Source organism: Budorcas taxicolor, chromosome 8 (genome assembly GCF_023091745.1).
Source record: "Budorcas taxicolor isolate Tak-1 chromosome 8, Takin1.1, whole genome shotgun sequence".
NCBI classification, from domain to species: Eukaryota; Metazoa; Chordata; class Mammalia; order Artiodactyla; family Bovidae; genus Budorcas; species Budorcas taxicolor.
The window spans coordinates 86862991-86879482 of NC_068917.1; the positions used below are offsets into that span (position 1 = coordinate 86862991).

The 16492-nt window shown below is 40.5% G+C and overlaps 1 protein-coding gene across 2 annotated transcripts in view; it reads right to left on the reverse strand.

Annotated features, from left to right (window-relative positions):
* Positions 1–16492, reverse strand: part of IPPK (inositol-pentakisphosphate 2-kinase) — a 60197-nt gene that overhangs the window by 14123 nt on the left and 29582 nt on the right. Inside the window, exons 10-11 of one of the 2 annotated variants that reach the window (XM_052644836.1) lie at positions 16161–16249; positions 15322–15424 (exon numbers count right to left, since the gene is read on the reverse strand). In XM_052644836.1, coding sequence (XP_052500796.1) covers positions 15322–15424; positions 16161–16249 — 192 coding nt within the window. Of the gene's footprint in view, positions 1–15321; positions 15425–16160; positions 16312–16492 lie in introns of both variants that reach the window. The other variant, XM_052644835.1, reaches the window with a different exon arrangement.

Sequence of the window (16492 nt, forward strand, 5' to 3'; positions counted from 1 at the left end):
TGACAAATAATTGATCTTCCAAGTATACAAGCAGCTCATGCAGCTCAATACCAGAAAAAGAAACAACCTAATGAAAAAGTGGGCAGAAGACCTAAACAGACATTTCTCCAAAGACATACAAATGGCTAATAAACACATGAAAAGATGCTTAACATCACTCATTATTAGAGAAATGCGAATCAAAACTACATCTCACACTGGTCAGAATGGCCGCCATCAAAAAGTCTGCAAAGCATAAATGCTGGAGAGGGTGTGGAGAAAAGGGAACCCTATTGAACTGCAGATGGGAATGTAAATTGATACAGTCACTAGGGAAGATCGTATGCCTATGGCCAACTCATGTTGATGTATGGCAAAAACCATCAAAATACTGTAATTATCCTTCGATTAAATTAAAAAAAATTATACCCCATTTATAGCTATTTTATAGCTATTATTAATTATCAGCTATATAACCTGTGTTGTACAATATATCCTTGTAGCTTATTTTATACATAGTAGTCTGTACCTCTTAATCCCCACCCCTACCTTGCCCATCCCTCATCTCTCTCCCCCCAGGTAACTACTCATTTGTTCTCTATATCTGTGGGAAGTGTTTCTTTTTTGAACAAGTTGATTCTAAAATTTATATAGATAAGCAAAAGGTCAAGAAGAGCCAGGCATTAATTAAAGCAAAGACATTATTGAAGAAAGTATAGAAGAATTTACCCTACTGGGTATCAAGATTTATTGTGACTCTGTAGTGATCAGGACAATTCCTATGACTCTAGGACAATTTCGTATGAAAATAAAACCTTACCTCATGCCACACCAAAAATCAACTACAAAAGGTGTCTACCAAATACAATAAGGTTTCTCAAATATCTGTAGGACCTTAAGGTAGATAAAACACAAAGACTACTAAAGAAAGAAAGATATAAATTAATCTTAAAATTATGACCTTCCCTTCTGAAAGGGACAAACTTCATTAAGAGAGTAAAATGGCTAGGGGAAGAAGATATTTGTAACACATATATCTGACAATGGACTTCTTTCCAGAACACATAAAGAATTCCTTCAAACCAATAAGAAAAAGACAACCCTACCAAAAAAAAGAAAAAAAAAAAACTGGGGAAGAGACTTAAGTAGGTGCCTCATGGAAAAAGAAATAAAAAGGCCAATAAGCATATGAAAAGGTGCTGAATCTCATTGCCCAATAAACCACTATTACCAACCACTATTATCCACTCACCAGAATGACTAAAATTAAAAAGACCCACAAACAAGTGGCAGAGAGGGTATGGGGCCACAGGAACTACCCTAGCCTGTCAAACTACCTTAGCCAGTTGTAGGGAATATAAGCTGTTTCACAATATCTTCTAAAGCTGAATATGCTCACATCTCTGGCCCAGAAATTGGACTCCTAAGAATATACCCAAGAGAAATGTATGTACATGTTCACTAAGAGATCTGTACAAGAATGTTTTGCAAAACCTTTATTTGTAACAGTCAAACTGGGAGCAACTCAAATATCTGTCCACCACAGAATGGGTGAACTGTAGCATATCCATTTAAATACATCACTATAAAACAATGAAAATATGGAAATGAATGCAATAATATTAGTAAATTTCATACATGTCATATAGAACTTCAAAAAAAAGAGATATACTTGATTCTGTAATTATGAAGTTCAAACACATAAACTAAAATATAGGTATGGAAGCCAATACAATAGTTAACTTGAGGGAAAAATGCAAGAGAAATAACTTACAGGAAACCAACAAATATTCTGATTAGCTGCCAGTATTCCATATTCAGACCTAACTTGTAGTTCTCCAAGAGTCTTCTTTATGACAAATAATTGAGCTGTACATTTTTGCTGTGCAGTTTTATATGTTGCTGTATTCCATAATACAAGTGGTTAATGAATAAAAAGCTTAGAAAATTAAAATTTTAAATACTAAAAATATAAATTATTTTTCAGGGCATGTGGAAAACAGGGCCCTCGACTATTACAAGAAGGAACATAAATTGGCAAGGTCTTTTGATCTATCAAAAATAAACAGCATTTTAACTTCTAAAAATCTCACTGGCAGATAAGATTAAGTGCACAAGGGTTAAAGTACAAAAATGTAAACATTATTTTTACTACTAACAAAGATAACACTCAAAAAAATTACAATTAGTCATATGACCATACTAACAAGAACACTTTGGGGAGTATGGAGAACTTCCAAGGCCCCTCCGACAAAACAACGGTATCCCTATTAACACTGTTAATGCACTGGTAGGCTTGCAGAAGGTAAGGAAAATCCCCAACCCAATCCCCTCTTCTTTCTGTCACTCCCAAGAGAGCTGAAACTAGAGGTTTGAGCAAAGAGCAATGGAGAAGGCTGAGCTGCCCTGTAGGCAACATCAGTGTAGGCATGGTTTCTAGGAATAAGCCATAGAGTACAGCATCTAAACCTGAGACTTCTCCCTTAAGCCAAAGATCCATATTTTCTCTGGAGGAAAGCATTCCCTATTTAGGTCCCCAGGATTCTCATAGATTAGTGTTAGTGTTAGTCGCTCAGTCGTGCCCAACTCTTTGCGACCCCATGGACTGCACCCCTCTGTCCATGAGATTTTCCAGGCAAGGATACTGGAGTGGGTTGCCATTTCCTTCTCCAGGGGATCTTCCCAACCCAGGAATCAAACCTGGGTCTCCTGCACTGCAGGCAGATTCTTTACCAACTGAGCTACAATTAAGGTCAAACAAACATGAGCTCATGATCATACAACTTTGAAAACCCAAGCAGCATGGATGAGCCGGCCAAAATAACAAGAGATTATTTGTTTTAACCTCCAATGTTTTATTGTATCTTTTAAGATACAGAATATAAAATATCTATTCATAAATTGTTTAAAGAAATAAAAGATGGAGTTTAAAAATGGGCAAGCAACAATCAAAAATACCAAGCAGATGTGAAAATCAACCAAACAGAACTCTGAGAAATTAAAAGTATAATTACTGAAATGGAAAATTCAATGATCAAATAAATTAACAGATTAGACAAAAGTGAAGACAAAATCAGTGAACCGGAAGGCAGAACTAAAGAAAATGATAAAATGAGGTCTGCTATATATAGAGTCTAGGAAGAAAAGAAGAGGATAATGGAGAAGAGAGAATATCTGATGAGAAAATGGCTGAGAATTTCCAGGAACTAATAAAAGACATATCCACAAATAGAGAAAGCACAACACAAACCAAGCAAAGTAAATTAAAAGTACACCACACTGAATCACACTGCACTAAAATGGCAAATTAAATACATAGACTTTATTTATTTTTGTGTGTGTGTGGTTGTATTTTTTTTTTTTAAATACATAGACTTTAAAAGCAACTATAGAGGGAAAAAATCACCTCCTGAGAAAGGGCAGTTAGACAAACAGAAAACATCTTAGCAACAACATCCACAGTCAGATAATATTGCAAAAAATGATTAAATGCTAAGAGAAAAACAATCAAGCCTTTCTTTACACCCAGAAGAAACTACCTTTTAAAACTATGACAAAATATAAATACTGTATATCCAGATAAACAGATACAAAGATAACTTACTAAAAGATATTCACTAATGTAACTTCTAAAGGATATACTTCAAGAGGAAAACTGTAAACTATATGCCAATAAATTAGACAACTTAGACAAAATGGAAAAATTCCTTAAAAGATATGAAATAACAAAACTGACTCAAGAAGAAATAGATAGCAAAATTATACCTATAAGAAGTAAAGAGACTCAACTGGGTATCAAAACATTAACGACAAACAAAAGCCCAGACCCAGATGGCTTCACTGGTGAATTCCATCAAATAAAGAATTACCATCAATCCTTCTCAAATCCCCCTGACCCCCAGAAAAAAACAGGCTGAAAAACTACTTCCCAATTCATTCAACAAGGCCAGTATTACAGATCCATACCTCTTATGAGTACGAACACAAAAAGCCTCAACAAAATAATAGCAAATTGAATACAGCAATACACAAGAAGACTTATATGCCATGACCAAGTGGGGTTTATCCCAGGAATGCAAGGTTGGTTTTAATATCCAAAAAATGAATATGTCATATCTATAGAATAAAAAACAAAAACCACACGATAATATCATAATAAATAACAACTGATGCAGAAAAAACATTTGACAAAATACAATGTCCTTTCATGATAAAATCATTCAACAAATTAATAAGGGAACTTCTCCAACCTGATCAATATACATAAAGCCCAAAGTTAACAATATACATAATGATGAAAGACTGAACACTATCCCCAAAACCAGGAACAAATCAGACAGGGATGTCTGTTCTTGCATTTAACACTGCACTAAAACTTCTAGCCAAGTGCTATCATCCAGGAAAAAGACGTAAAAGGCCACCAAATTGGAAAGAAAGTAGAAAAACTATCTCTAAATGATCTTACATAGAGAAAATCCTAAGGAATTCACTAAAAACAACTTATTTAAAACCTAATGAATTCAGCAAGGTTGTAAGCTACAAAATCAATACAAAAAAACAAACAACTTCATTTACAACAGCATCAAAAAGAAAACATTCAGGAATAATCTTAATAAACTACAAAATGTATTTCTGAAAAGATTGTTGAAATAAAAACAAAGATCTAAATAAATGGAACAGCATCCGTGTTAACAAACTGGAAGACTTACTGTTGTGAAGATGGCCATACATATTATGCAAGCAAACTGCAGACTCACCACAATCCCTATCACAATCACAGCTGGTTTCTTTGTAGAACTTGGCAAGCTGATTCTAAAATTCATAATGGAATTACAAGGGACTCCAAATAGCCACAACAATATTGGAAAAGAGCAACTTCAAAACTTACTAAAAAGCAACAGTAATCAAGGGACGTACAAGCATAAGTATAGATATAGATAGATATAGATATAGATATCAATGGCACACAAATGAATATCCAGAAATAAACCCATACATTTAGGGGGAAAAAAAATTAGTCTCTCAACAAATGGTGCTGAGATAACCGAATATCCACATACCAAGAATGAAGGTAGATCCCTACCACAAATCATATATAAAATTAACTCAAAATGTAGCTAAGAACAAAATTTAAGAGCTAAACTCTTTGAAGAAACAGAAAAATAATCATGACCTTTGATTTAGCAATGAATTCTTAAATATGACACGAAAAGCATGAACAACAACAACAACCAACAGATAAACTGGACCTCATCAAAGTTAAAAACTTTCTCATTTCCTCCTCCAGGAGATCTTCCAAACCCAGGGATCAAACTCTGCATCTCCTACATCTCCTGCATTGGCAGGTGGATTCTTTACTGCTGAGCTACCTGGGAAGCTCACTATGCAGTATACTTAAAACTAACATAATATTGTATGTCAAATACAAATAAAAAATTTTAATTGCAAATATTTTGTAACAAGGAACATGATCAAAAAACTGAAAAGGACTCTGACAGAAACTTCATATATTTGCAAATCATATAATAAGGGCCTACAATCCACAATGGACAGAATTCTTACAACTCAACAATGAGACAACACAGTTAAAAAGTGAGCAAAGGATTTGAATAGACATTTCTCCAAAGAAAAATACAAATGGGCAATAAGCACAAGAAAAAATGCTTAGTCTTCAAGGAAATGCAAATCTAAACCACAGTGAGATACCCTTTCATACCCATCAGGGTGGCTAAAAACAAAAGGGCAGATAATAGGTGCTGTCAGAGATAGAAAGAAGCTGGAACCCTGTATACTGCTGGTGGGGATGTAAAATGGTACAGCCATTTTCAAAAAAAGTCTGGCAGTTCCTAAAAAGTTAAACATAAGTTACCACTTGACTTAAGTATATGCCCAGAAAAATAAAAATATGCCCACACAAAAATTTATACACATATTTATAGCAACATTATTCATAATAGCCAAAAAGTGGAAATGTCCAAATGCTCATCAAACTGATGAATGCTCATCAAACAAAATGTAGTAGCTCTATAGAACTGAATACTGTTCAGTCTCAGAAAGAAATAAAGAATTGATACCTGCCACAACAACAGAAGCAGAAGATATTAAGAAGAGGTGGCAAGAATACACAGAAGAACCGTACAAAAAAGATCTTCACGACCCAGATAATCATGATGGTGTGATCACTCACCTAGAGCCAGACATCCTGGAATGTGAAGTCAAGTGGGCCTTAGGAAGCTTCACTACAAAGAAAGCTAGTGGAGGTGATGGAATTCCAGTGGAGCTATTTCAAATCCTGAAGGATGGTGCTGTGAAAGTGCTGCACTCAATATGCCAGCAAATTTGGAATACTCAGCAGTGGCCACAGGACTAGAAAAGGTCAGTATTCATTCCAATCCCAGAGAAAGGCAATGCCAAAGAATGCTCAAACTACTGCACAATTGCACTCATCTCATATGCTAGTAAAGTAATGCTCAAAATTCTCCAAGCCAGACTTCAGCAATACGTGAACTGTGAACTTCCAGATGTTCAAGCTGGTTTTAGAAAAGGCAGGGGAACCAGAGATCAAATTGCCAACATCTGCTGGATCATGGAAAAAGCCAGAGAGTTCCAGAAAAACATCTATTTCTGCTTTACTGACTATGCCAAAGCCTTTGACTCTGTGGATCACAATAAACTGTGGAAAATTCTGAAAGAGATGCTTCTTGAGAAACCTATATACAGGTCAGGAAGCAACAGCTAGAACAGGACATAAAACAACACACTGGTTCCAAATAGGAAACGGAGTACGTCAGGCTGTATATTGTCACCCTGCTTATTTAACTTATCTGCAGAGGACATCATGAGAAATGCTGGGCTGGAAGAAACACAAGCTGGAATCAAGATTGCTGGGAGAAATATCAATAACCTCAGATATGCCGATGACACCACCCTTATGACAGAAAGCGAACAGGAACTAAAGAGCCTCTGATGAAAGTGAAAGAGGAGAGTGAAAAAGTTGGCTTAAAGCTCAACACTCAGAAAACGAAGATCATGGCATCTGGTCCCATCACTTCACTGCAGATAGATGGGGAAACAGTGTCAGACTTTATTTTGGGGGCTCCAAAATCACTGCAGATGGTGACTGCAGCCATGAAATTAAAAGACACTTACTCCTTGGAAGGAAAGTTACGACCAACCTAGATAGCATATTGAAAAGCAGAGAGATTACTTTGTCAACAAAGGTCCCTCTAGTCAAGGCTATGGTTTTTCCAGTGGTCATGTATGGATGTGAGAGTTGGACAGTGAAGAAAGCTGAGCACCGAAAAATTGATGCTTTTGAACTGTGGTGTTGGAGAAGACTCTTGAGAATCGCTTGGACTGCAAGGAGATCCAACCAGTCCATCCTAAAGGAGATCAGTCCTGGGTGTTCACTGGAAGGACTGATGTTGAAGCTGAAACTCCAATACTTTGGCCACCTCATGCGAAGAGTTGACTCATTGGAAAAGACTCTGATGCTGGGAGGGATTGGGGGAAGGAGGAGAAGTGGACGACAGAGGATGAGATGGTTGGATGGCATCACCGAATGATGGGCATGAGTTTGGGTAATCTCCGGGAGTTGGTGATGGACAGGGAGGCCTGGCGTGCTGTGACTCATGGGGTCACAAAGAGTTGGACATGACTGAGCGACTGAACTGAACTCAACAATACACACGAACTCTGAAAATATTATTTTCAAGTGCAAGAAGCCAGTCATAAACGACCACCTATTAAATGATTCCATTCATATGCACTATCTAGAATAGCAAATCTATAGAGATAAAAAGTAGATTCAGTTCAGTCGCTCAGTCATGTCCGACTCTTTGCGACCCCATGAACTGCAGCACGCAAAGCCCCCCATCCATCACCAACTGTCGGAGTCCATCCAAACCCATGTCCATTGAGTCAGTGATGCCATCCAACCCATCTCATCCTCTGCCATCCCCTTCTCCTCCTGCCCTCAATCATTCCCAGCATCAGGGTCTTCTCAAATGAGTCAGCTCTTTGCATCAGGTGGCCAAAGTATTGGAGTTTCAGCTTCAACATCAGTCCTTCCAATGAACACCCAGGACTGATCTCCTTTATGATGGACTAGTTGGATCTCCTTGCTGTCCAAGGGACTCCTAAGAGTCTTCTCCAACACCACAGTTCAAAAGCATCAATTCTTTGGCGCTCAACTTTCTTTATAGTCCAACTCTCACATCCATACATGACCACTGGAAAAACCATAGCCTTGACTACACGGAACTTTGTTGGCAAAGTAATGCCTCTGCTTTTTAATATGTTGTCTAGGTTGGTCATAACTTTCCTTCCAAGGAGCTAAAGTCTTTTAATTTCATGGCTGCAGTCACCATCTGCAGTGATTCTGGAGCCCAAAAAAATAAACTCTGACACTGTTTCCACTGTTTCCCCATCTATTTCCCATGAAGTGATGGGACCAGATGCCATGATCTTTGTTTTCTGAATGTTGAGCTTTAAGCCAACTTTTTCACTCTCCTCTTTCACTTTCATCAAGAGGCTCTTTAGTTCCTCTTCCCTTTCTGCCATAAGGGTGGTGTCATCTGCATATCTGAGGTTATTGATATTTCTCCCAGCAATCTTGATTCCAGCTTGTGCTTCCTCCAGCCCAGCGTTTCTCATGATGTACTCTGCATAGAAGTTAAATAAGCAGGGTGACAATATACAGCCTTGACCTACTCCTTTTCCTATTTGGAACCAGTCTGTTGTTCCATGTCCAGTTCTAACTGTTGCCTCCTGACCTGCATACAGATTTCTCAAGAGGCAGGTCAGGTGGTCTGGTATTCCCATCTCTTTCAGAATTTTTCAGTTTATTGTGATCCACATAGTGAAGAAAGTGAAAGAGGAGAGTGAAAAAGTTGGCTTAAAGCTCAACATTCAGAAAACGAAGATCATGAAATCCGGTCCCATCACTTCATGGCAGATAGATGGGGAAACAGTGGATACAGTGTCAGACTTTATTTTTGGGGGCTCCAAAATCACTGCAGATGGTGACTGCAGCCATGAAATTAAAAGACACTTACTCCTTGGAAGGAAAGCTATGATCAGCCTAGATAGCATATTAAAAAGCAGAGACATTACTTTGCCAACAAAGTTCCGTGTAGTCAAGGCTATGGTTTTCCAGTAGTCGTGTATGGATGTGAGAGTTGGACTATAAAGAAAGTTGAGCGCCAAAGATTTGATGCTTTTGAACTGTGGTGTTGGAGAAGACTCTGGAGAGTCCCTTGGACAGCAAGGAGATCCAACCAGTACATCCTAAAGGGAATCAGTCCTGAATATTCATTGGAAGGACTGATGTTGAAGCTGAAACTCCAATACTTTGGCCACCTCATGCGAAGAGTTGACTCATTGGAAAAGACCATGATGCTGGGAGGGATTGGGGGAAGGAGGAGAAGTGGACGACAGAGGATGAGATGGTTGGATGGCATCACTGACTCAACGTCCATGGGTTTGGGTGGATTCCGAGTGTTGGTGATGGACAGGGAGGCCTGGCGTGCTGCGGTCCATGGGGTCACAAAGAGTCGGACACAACTGACCGACTGAACTGAACTGAACAGTCAAAGGCTTTGGCATAGTTAATAAAGCAGAAATAGATGGTTTTCTGAAACTCTCTTGTTTTTTGATGATCCAACAGGTGTTGGCAATTTGATCTCTAGTTCCTCTGCCTTTTCTAAAACCAGCTTGAATATCCGGAAGTTCACAGTTCACGTATTGCTGAAGCCTGGCTTGGAAAATTTTGAGCATTACTTTACAAGCATGTGAGATGAGGCAACTGTGCAGTAGTTTGAGCATTCTTTGGCCTTGCCTTTCTTTGGGATTGGAATGAAAACTGACCTTTTCTAGTCCTGTGGCCACTGCTGAGTGTTCCAAATTTGCTGGCATATTGAGTGCAGCACTTTCACAGCATCATCTTTTAGGATTTGAAATAGCTCAACTGGAATTCCATCACCTCTACTAGCTTTGTTTCTGGTGAGCTTCCTAAGGCCCACTTGACTTCACATTCCAGGATGTCTGGCTCTCGGTGAGTGATCACACCATCGTGATTATCTGGGTCGTGAAGATCTTTTTTGTACAGTTCTTCTGTGTATTCTTGCCACCTCTTCTTAATATCTTCTGCTTCTGTTAGGTCCCTACCATTTCTGTCCTTTATTGAGCCCATCTTTGCACGAAATGTTCCCTTGGTAGTTCTAATTTTCTTGAAGAGATCTCTAGTCTTTCCCATTCTATTGTTTTCCTCTATTTCTTTGCATTGCTCACTGAGGAAGGCTTTCTTAAAAGTAGATTAGTAGTTGCTTAGTGGGGTGAGGAGATAAGATATTGGCTAATGGGTACAGAATTCTAAAACTAAGTATGATACTGCTTATGCATCTGTGAACATAGTAAAAACCATTAAATTGAATACTTTAAGTGGGTAAACTGTATGATATGTAAATTATATCACAATAAAACTTTTAGAGAAAAAGGAAAGTGCGGAGATGTCAGAATATTCAGCAAAGATATAGGAACATGTGACAGATCAAATATCTGTATAAAATAATACTATAAATTGTGATTTTTTTTAATTAAAAAAAAGAACGTGACAAATAGAATACCTGGCAAAAACTATATACAAGTTGGGAACATAAATGGAATTAAAGTAACCCAATTCCTCATATGTTTGTGTGGCAGGGACTGAGGTGGGTGTAAGAGTTAAAGTATCAATTTTAGTCTTTAAATATGCATGATCAAATTGGACAAGTAACCAGAAAAATGTAGTAGCAGAATGTCTAACTTCTAAACCAACAGGAAAAAAGGAATATTAAAACTAGCAAACAAAAATGAACAGAAGTCAGCAAAATATGGGCCAAGGGCCCAGTCTAGCCCACCACCTGTTTTTGTAAATAAAGTTTTACTGGAGCACAGCCATGCTCATTTACATTTGTCTCTGGCTGCTTCTGAGCTATAATGGCAGTGTTGAGCAGATGCAACAGAGACCAGATGGCCTACAAAGCCTAAAGCACTTACTGTCTGGCTCTTTATAGAAAAAGTTGCTGACACCTACAATGGAACAGTCAGAAAGCAAGAATTACTCTCAGCTGCAGCTTCCTGAGCTTTGAAATAAATACAATATTCTCTCCTCTCTCATTTCATCAGAGGTACAAAACTCAATAAGATAAACAATATTTGTGAAAGAACTTTTTAATCATCTGTGGCCTAGGGATGTTTTCAACCTGTTCTCCAGCTTCAGCTTCACATACACCCTCTTCAGATTCCAACTAACAGAACCTAAATCTCTAAAACAACAACAAAAAGATAGACCCTTATATTCCAACACAGAGAGATGTCAAGACACATTAGTTTAAAGGCAAGCTAGTAACACATTAATGTGAATAACTCCTCAAATAGGATGAGTTAGTGAGTGAGTGTTTGTATATGTGTTACTGTGAAGTTCTGAAAAGATAACAGTGGGTATCTATTTCTTGGGCAGAAATAACACTCTATGAAGTATACTCACCTCTTGAATCCTTTTCATTAAATTATTCGTTTGGAGATAATCGTGGGTTCTGAATACACTTTACCCAGTCTCCCTCAATGGTGACATCTTACAAAACTATATAGTACAATATCACAGCCAGGATAGTGACATTAATACACTCCATGATTTTATTCCAGTCTGCCCTGGACCCCATGATACAGCTGTCCTGGTCCTGACAATGTGTCTGTGGTTCTCTCTCATTAAGAGTCCTCACTCCTGTCTCCAGCCAGGGCTGAGTGTACCCTCTTCTGTGGCTGTGTTGTGTATGTGTACGTATTTCATCACACGTAGGTTCATGCATCATCTACCACCACAGTTAAAATACAGAGCAGCTGCATCAGCACATGATTCCACTTGTTGACCTTTTATAACCACAGCCCCTTCCTTCCATCTCCTCCTCATCCCACAGCAACCATTCATTCATCTTTGTCATTTCAAGAATGTCATATAAACAGAATCATGGTGTGTGATCTTTTGAGATTGACTTTTGTCATTCAGCACATTTCTCTGGAGATTCACTCAGGCTGTTGTGTGTATCCAGACTTTGCTCAACAGTTCCAGCTTGTGTAACCTATAGTAGGTCACCTGCTGACAGGCACTTGAGTTGTGCCCAGTTTCCAACAATTACAACAATTCCAAACCAGGCTGCTGCGAACACCTCTGTACAGGGTTTTGGGTGAGCCTGAGTCTTCCCTTCTCTGCAACAAACGCCCAGGAGCACAGGTGCTGGGTCACAGGGCATGGGCATGATTAGCTCTGCAAATCTAGTTTCTCGGCACCAGCATTCAGCGTTGTCTCAGTGTACTTAGTTTACTCATTCTGAGAGTTGTGTAATGATTGCTTGAACCTAAGATTCCATTTACATATGAAGTAAGAAATTGCAATAAAGTTAAAGAGTAATCCATCCTTATTACAATTTTGAAAAATACAGAAATGTGTACAAAAGGAAGTAAACTTCTATGCTTCTTCTCTCAATAAAAGGAATAATGATACTTATTCCAAATCAATGTACCCAATTTGCAGACAATGTAGGGCAGTCCATCACTTTATTCTGATCGAGGCTCCCTTTTGGATTTCTCCCCACCATGAGGACAACTCCACCCCAAGATACCTCAGTTAATTCCCTCTGGGCTCTTAGATTTGGAGGGGACCTCCTCAAAAACTGAATGGCCACAGAGGAGGGTACACACAGCCTTGGCCAGAGACAGGAATGAGGACTCTTAACAAGAGAGAACCACAGACACATTGTCAGGTCCAGGACAGCTTAATCAAGGGCTCCAGGGCAGCTGCCCAGAGGAGGCAGAGGAGGTCATTCTGTTTTGTTCCTTTCTTTTCATCACTTCACTCCCACTAAAACAGTGTTCCTTAACCATTTCAGCATCTAGCAAAACCTCTGACAGCCTAGTGAAGCCTATGGATCCTTCTGAAAAAACATTCTCAGGAGTGACAAATATAAAGATATCATGAGCTATCTATAGCAATTACAGTGTGAAATCAAAAAGTCAGATTTCTCTTAATGGCCAAGTTGGGGGTCCTGTTGACCCTACAGTGGTTGCAGCCACATTCTTAATGGAAGGAAAACACTAAACTCAGTCAGAGATTATGAAAACAAACATGTAAGTTTTTTTCCTATCCAAGCTCAAGGAGCCCCTGAATGCCCTGATTTCACAGAATCAGAAAGAACAGGATCAGGCCTCTTCCCTAAGAGATTCTCTCAGGGTGCCGCTTGGCCTGAAGTAGAGGAAGGAAGGAAGCCAGCCACATACAACCACAGGCGGGGGTCTGGGCCCAGAATCCCCCCTGAGGGCTATAGGAGAGATGGTCAGCACAGGTCTGCGCTATGGCTGCTAAGAAGGAATCACAGACCCAGCAAAGGGAGGGTGGAGAGAAGGCTGAGCTCAGGGTGGCCTGGAGCCAACTAAATAAAGGGAGCTCCTCCCTGGAAGCTAAAGTAACATGCCATCACCTGGCCCAGTCTATCTGGGGGAAACTTTAGCCACTTTAAAAAAAATTTTTTTAATTGGAGAAAAATTGCTTTACACTGGTTTCTGCTGTACAACAATGCCAATCAGTCATAATTATGTATCTCCCCTCTCTGGGGAGCCTCCCTGCCCTCCCCACATCCCACCCCTCTGAGCTGTCATAGAGTGCCTGCTGGGCTCCGTGTATTATAAAGTAGCTTCCCACTAGCTATCTGTGTTACACATGGCAGTATATATATGTAAACTGGCTCCAGGCCACCCTGGGCCTCCCCTCCCTGCTACCTTCTCAATTTGTCCCACCTTCTCCACCCCCAGCCCTGTCCACAAGCCTGTTCTCTATATTTGCGTCTTCATTCTTTTCCTGCAAATAGGTTCATCAGTACCATTTTTCTAGATTTCATATACTGCATTAATACATAATATTTGTCTTTCTCTTTCTGACTTACTTCACTCTGTATAACAGGCTATAGGTTCATCCACCTCACTACAACTAACTCAAATCTGTTCCTTTTCATTCAGTTCAGTTCAGTCGCTCAGTCGTGTCCGACTCTTTGCGATCCCATGAATCACAGCACGCCAGGCCTCTCTGTCCATCACCAACTCCCGGAGTTCACCCAAACTCCTGTGCATCAAGTTGGTGATGCCATCCAGCCAACTCATCCTCTGTCATCCCCTTCTCCTCCTGCCCCAAATCCCTCCCAGCATCAAGGTCTTTTCCAATGAGTCAACTCGTCGCATGAGGTGTCCAAAGTATTGGAGTTTCAGCTTCAGCATCAGTCCTTCCAGTGAACACCCAGGACTGATCTCCTTTAGGATGGACTGGTTGGATCTCCTTGCAGTCCAAGGGACTCTCCAGAGTCTTCTCCAACACCACAGTTCAAAAGCATCAATTCTTTGGCGTTCAGCCTTCTTCACAGTCCAACTCTCACATCCATACATGACCACTGGAAAAACCATAGCCTTGACTAGACGGACCTTTGTTGGCAAAGGAGTGTCTCTACTTTTTAACATGTTATCTAGGTTGGTCATAACTTTCCTTCCAGGGAGTAAGCGTCTTTTCATTTCATGGCTGCAGTCACCATCTGCAGTGATTTTGGAGCCCAAAAATATAAAGTCTGACACTGTTTCCCCATCTATTTCCCATGAAGTGATGGGACCAGATGCCATGATCTTTGTTTTCTGAATGTTGAGCTTTAAGCCAACTTTTTCACTCTCTTCCTTCTCTTTCATCAAGAGGCTCTTTAGTTCTTCTTCCCTTTCTGCCATAAGAGTGGTGTCATCTGCATATCTGAGGTTATTGGTATTTCTTCCAGCTTGTGCTTCCTCCAGCCCAGCGTTTCTCATGATGTACTCTGCATAGAAGTTAAATAAGCAGGGTGACAATATACAGCCTTGACCTACTCCTTTTCCTATTTGGAACCAGTCTGTTGTTCCATGTCTGGTTCTAACTGTTGCTTCCTGACCTGCATATAGGTTTCTCAAGAGGCAGGTCAGGTGGTCTGGTATTCCCATCTCTTTCAGAATTTTCCACAGTTTATTGTGATCCACACAGTCAAAGGCTTCAGCATAGTCAATAAAGCAGAAATAGATGTTTTTCTGGAACTCTCTTGCTTTTTCCATGATCCAGCAGATGTTGGCAATTCTCTGGTTCCTCTGCCTTTTCTAAAACCAGCTTGAACATCTGGGTTTAATCCATAATTCTTCTGCTTTAACCATCAGGAGTAGGTACTGGGAAACACTTCTTATGAAAATTCTGAGTTAGTGTTAAGACCCTAAGGAGCACATAATATGTTTCTGGAAGAGTCTACCCACCTTTGTCAATGCAAAAGCCACTGTACCATCATCCTCAGTGGAAAGATCGAGCAGCCTCTGGTAAAATGCTTCATCATAAGGCCCATCTATTTGCAATGTTTTTCTGAAGAACAAAGCACAAAAAAAACAGGATAGCAAAGCTGCCCGGAAATCATCTGTTAAACTCTTTGCAGTTTAAGAATCATACATCTGTTTTTAAATAACATTAGTGGATTTATCTCTTCCTAATGCTAAACTGTTATGAAGCATGAAAGTTTTAAACACAGCTTGCAAGACCAGACACCAGGAGAGCCTGAATGTCTCCTGTTTATGACAAATGGTATCAAGGTCAGAGAGTCTAATGAAGGAGTGATAGGGAGGAAGCCAGGCCAGGCAACAGCTGCACCCCCCACCACATGCCACAGGTGTGGATCCTTGCAACCCACATCAAGACGGTCAGGAAATGGACAAGGAAGCGCCTGAAGGCCAAAGCCCAGCTGGGGCTGAGCGAAAGCGGCTCACTGGCTGTGGAGCAGCACTGCCCCCTGCAGGCTCAGCTCCAACTCAGAACATGGAACTGACTAACAGGGTTGTCAGGACATACTCTCCTTTCTAGAGATGGGAAAGCGGTCTCTGATCTGACAGGACCTTGGTCCTCCTTCACATGGCACTGAATCCCCGGGCTGGCCCTGCATCTGGGTGCAGGGAGCGGGTACCTGGGGTGAGTCATCCTCCTGGGAGGCCTATGCAGTCCTCCCACGGGGTCAACCTGCTACCCTCATCCCCATCTTGCCCTCAGGGCTGCTTGGGGCCCCATACAGGCCCAGAAAGGGCAGGGGAGCACTGGGTCTATGCCTCACCTCTCCTCAGGAAACTCCTCCAGGTACCGCTCAACCCGCCGGTACAGAGGATAGAGGCCTTCGATGTCCAGCAGGTCCAACATCTGCACCTGGAGGGTTTTGTACAGAAGACAGCCCTTCGGTAACCCTGAGCGCTCCGGGGTGTTTTTTCCTACCAAGAACATCAGGGGAAAACGAGAAGTTTACTGTCAAGGACTGAAGAAGGTGGCGGGCACAGGCCGCACCCTGCCTCACGGAGCTGCTGGGGCTGGACGAGTGCATGTTCTGGGTTAGGCACAAATGAGAGGCAGGCCCCACAGCTCACTGTGCTCATCTCCCTCCTCTCAATATCC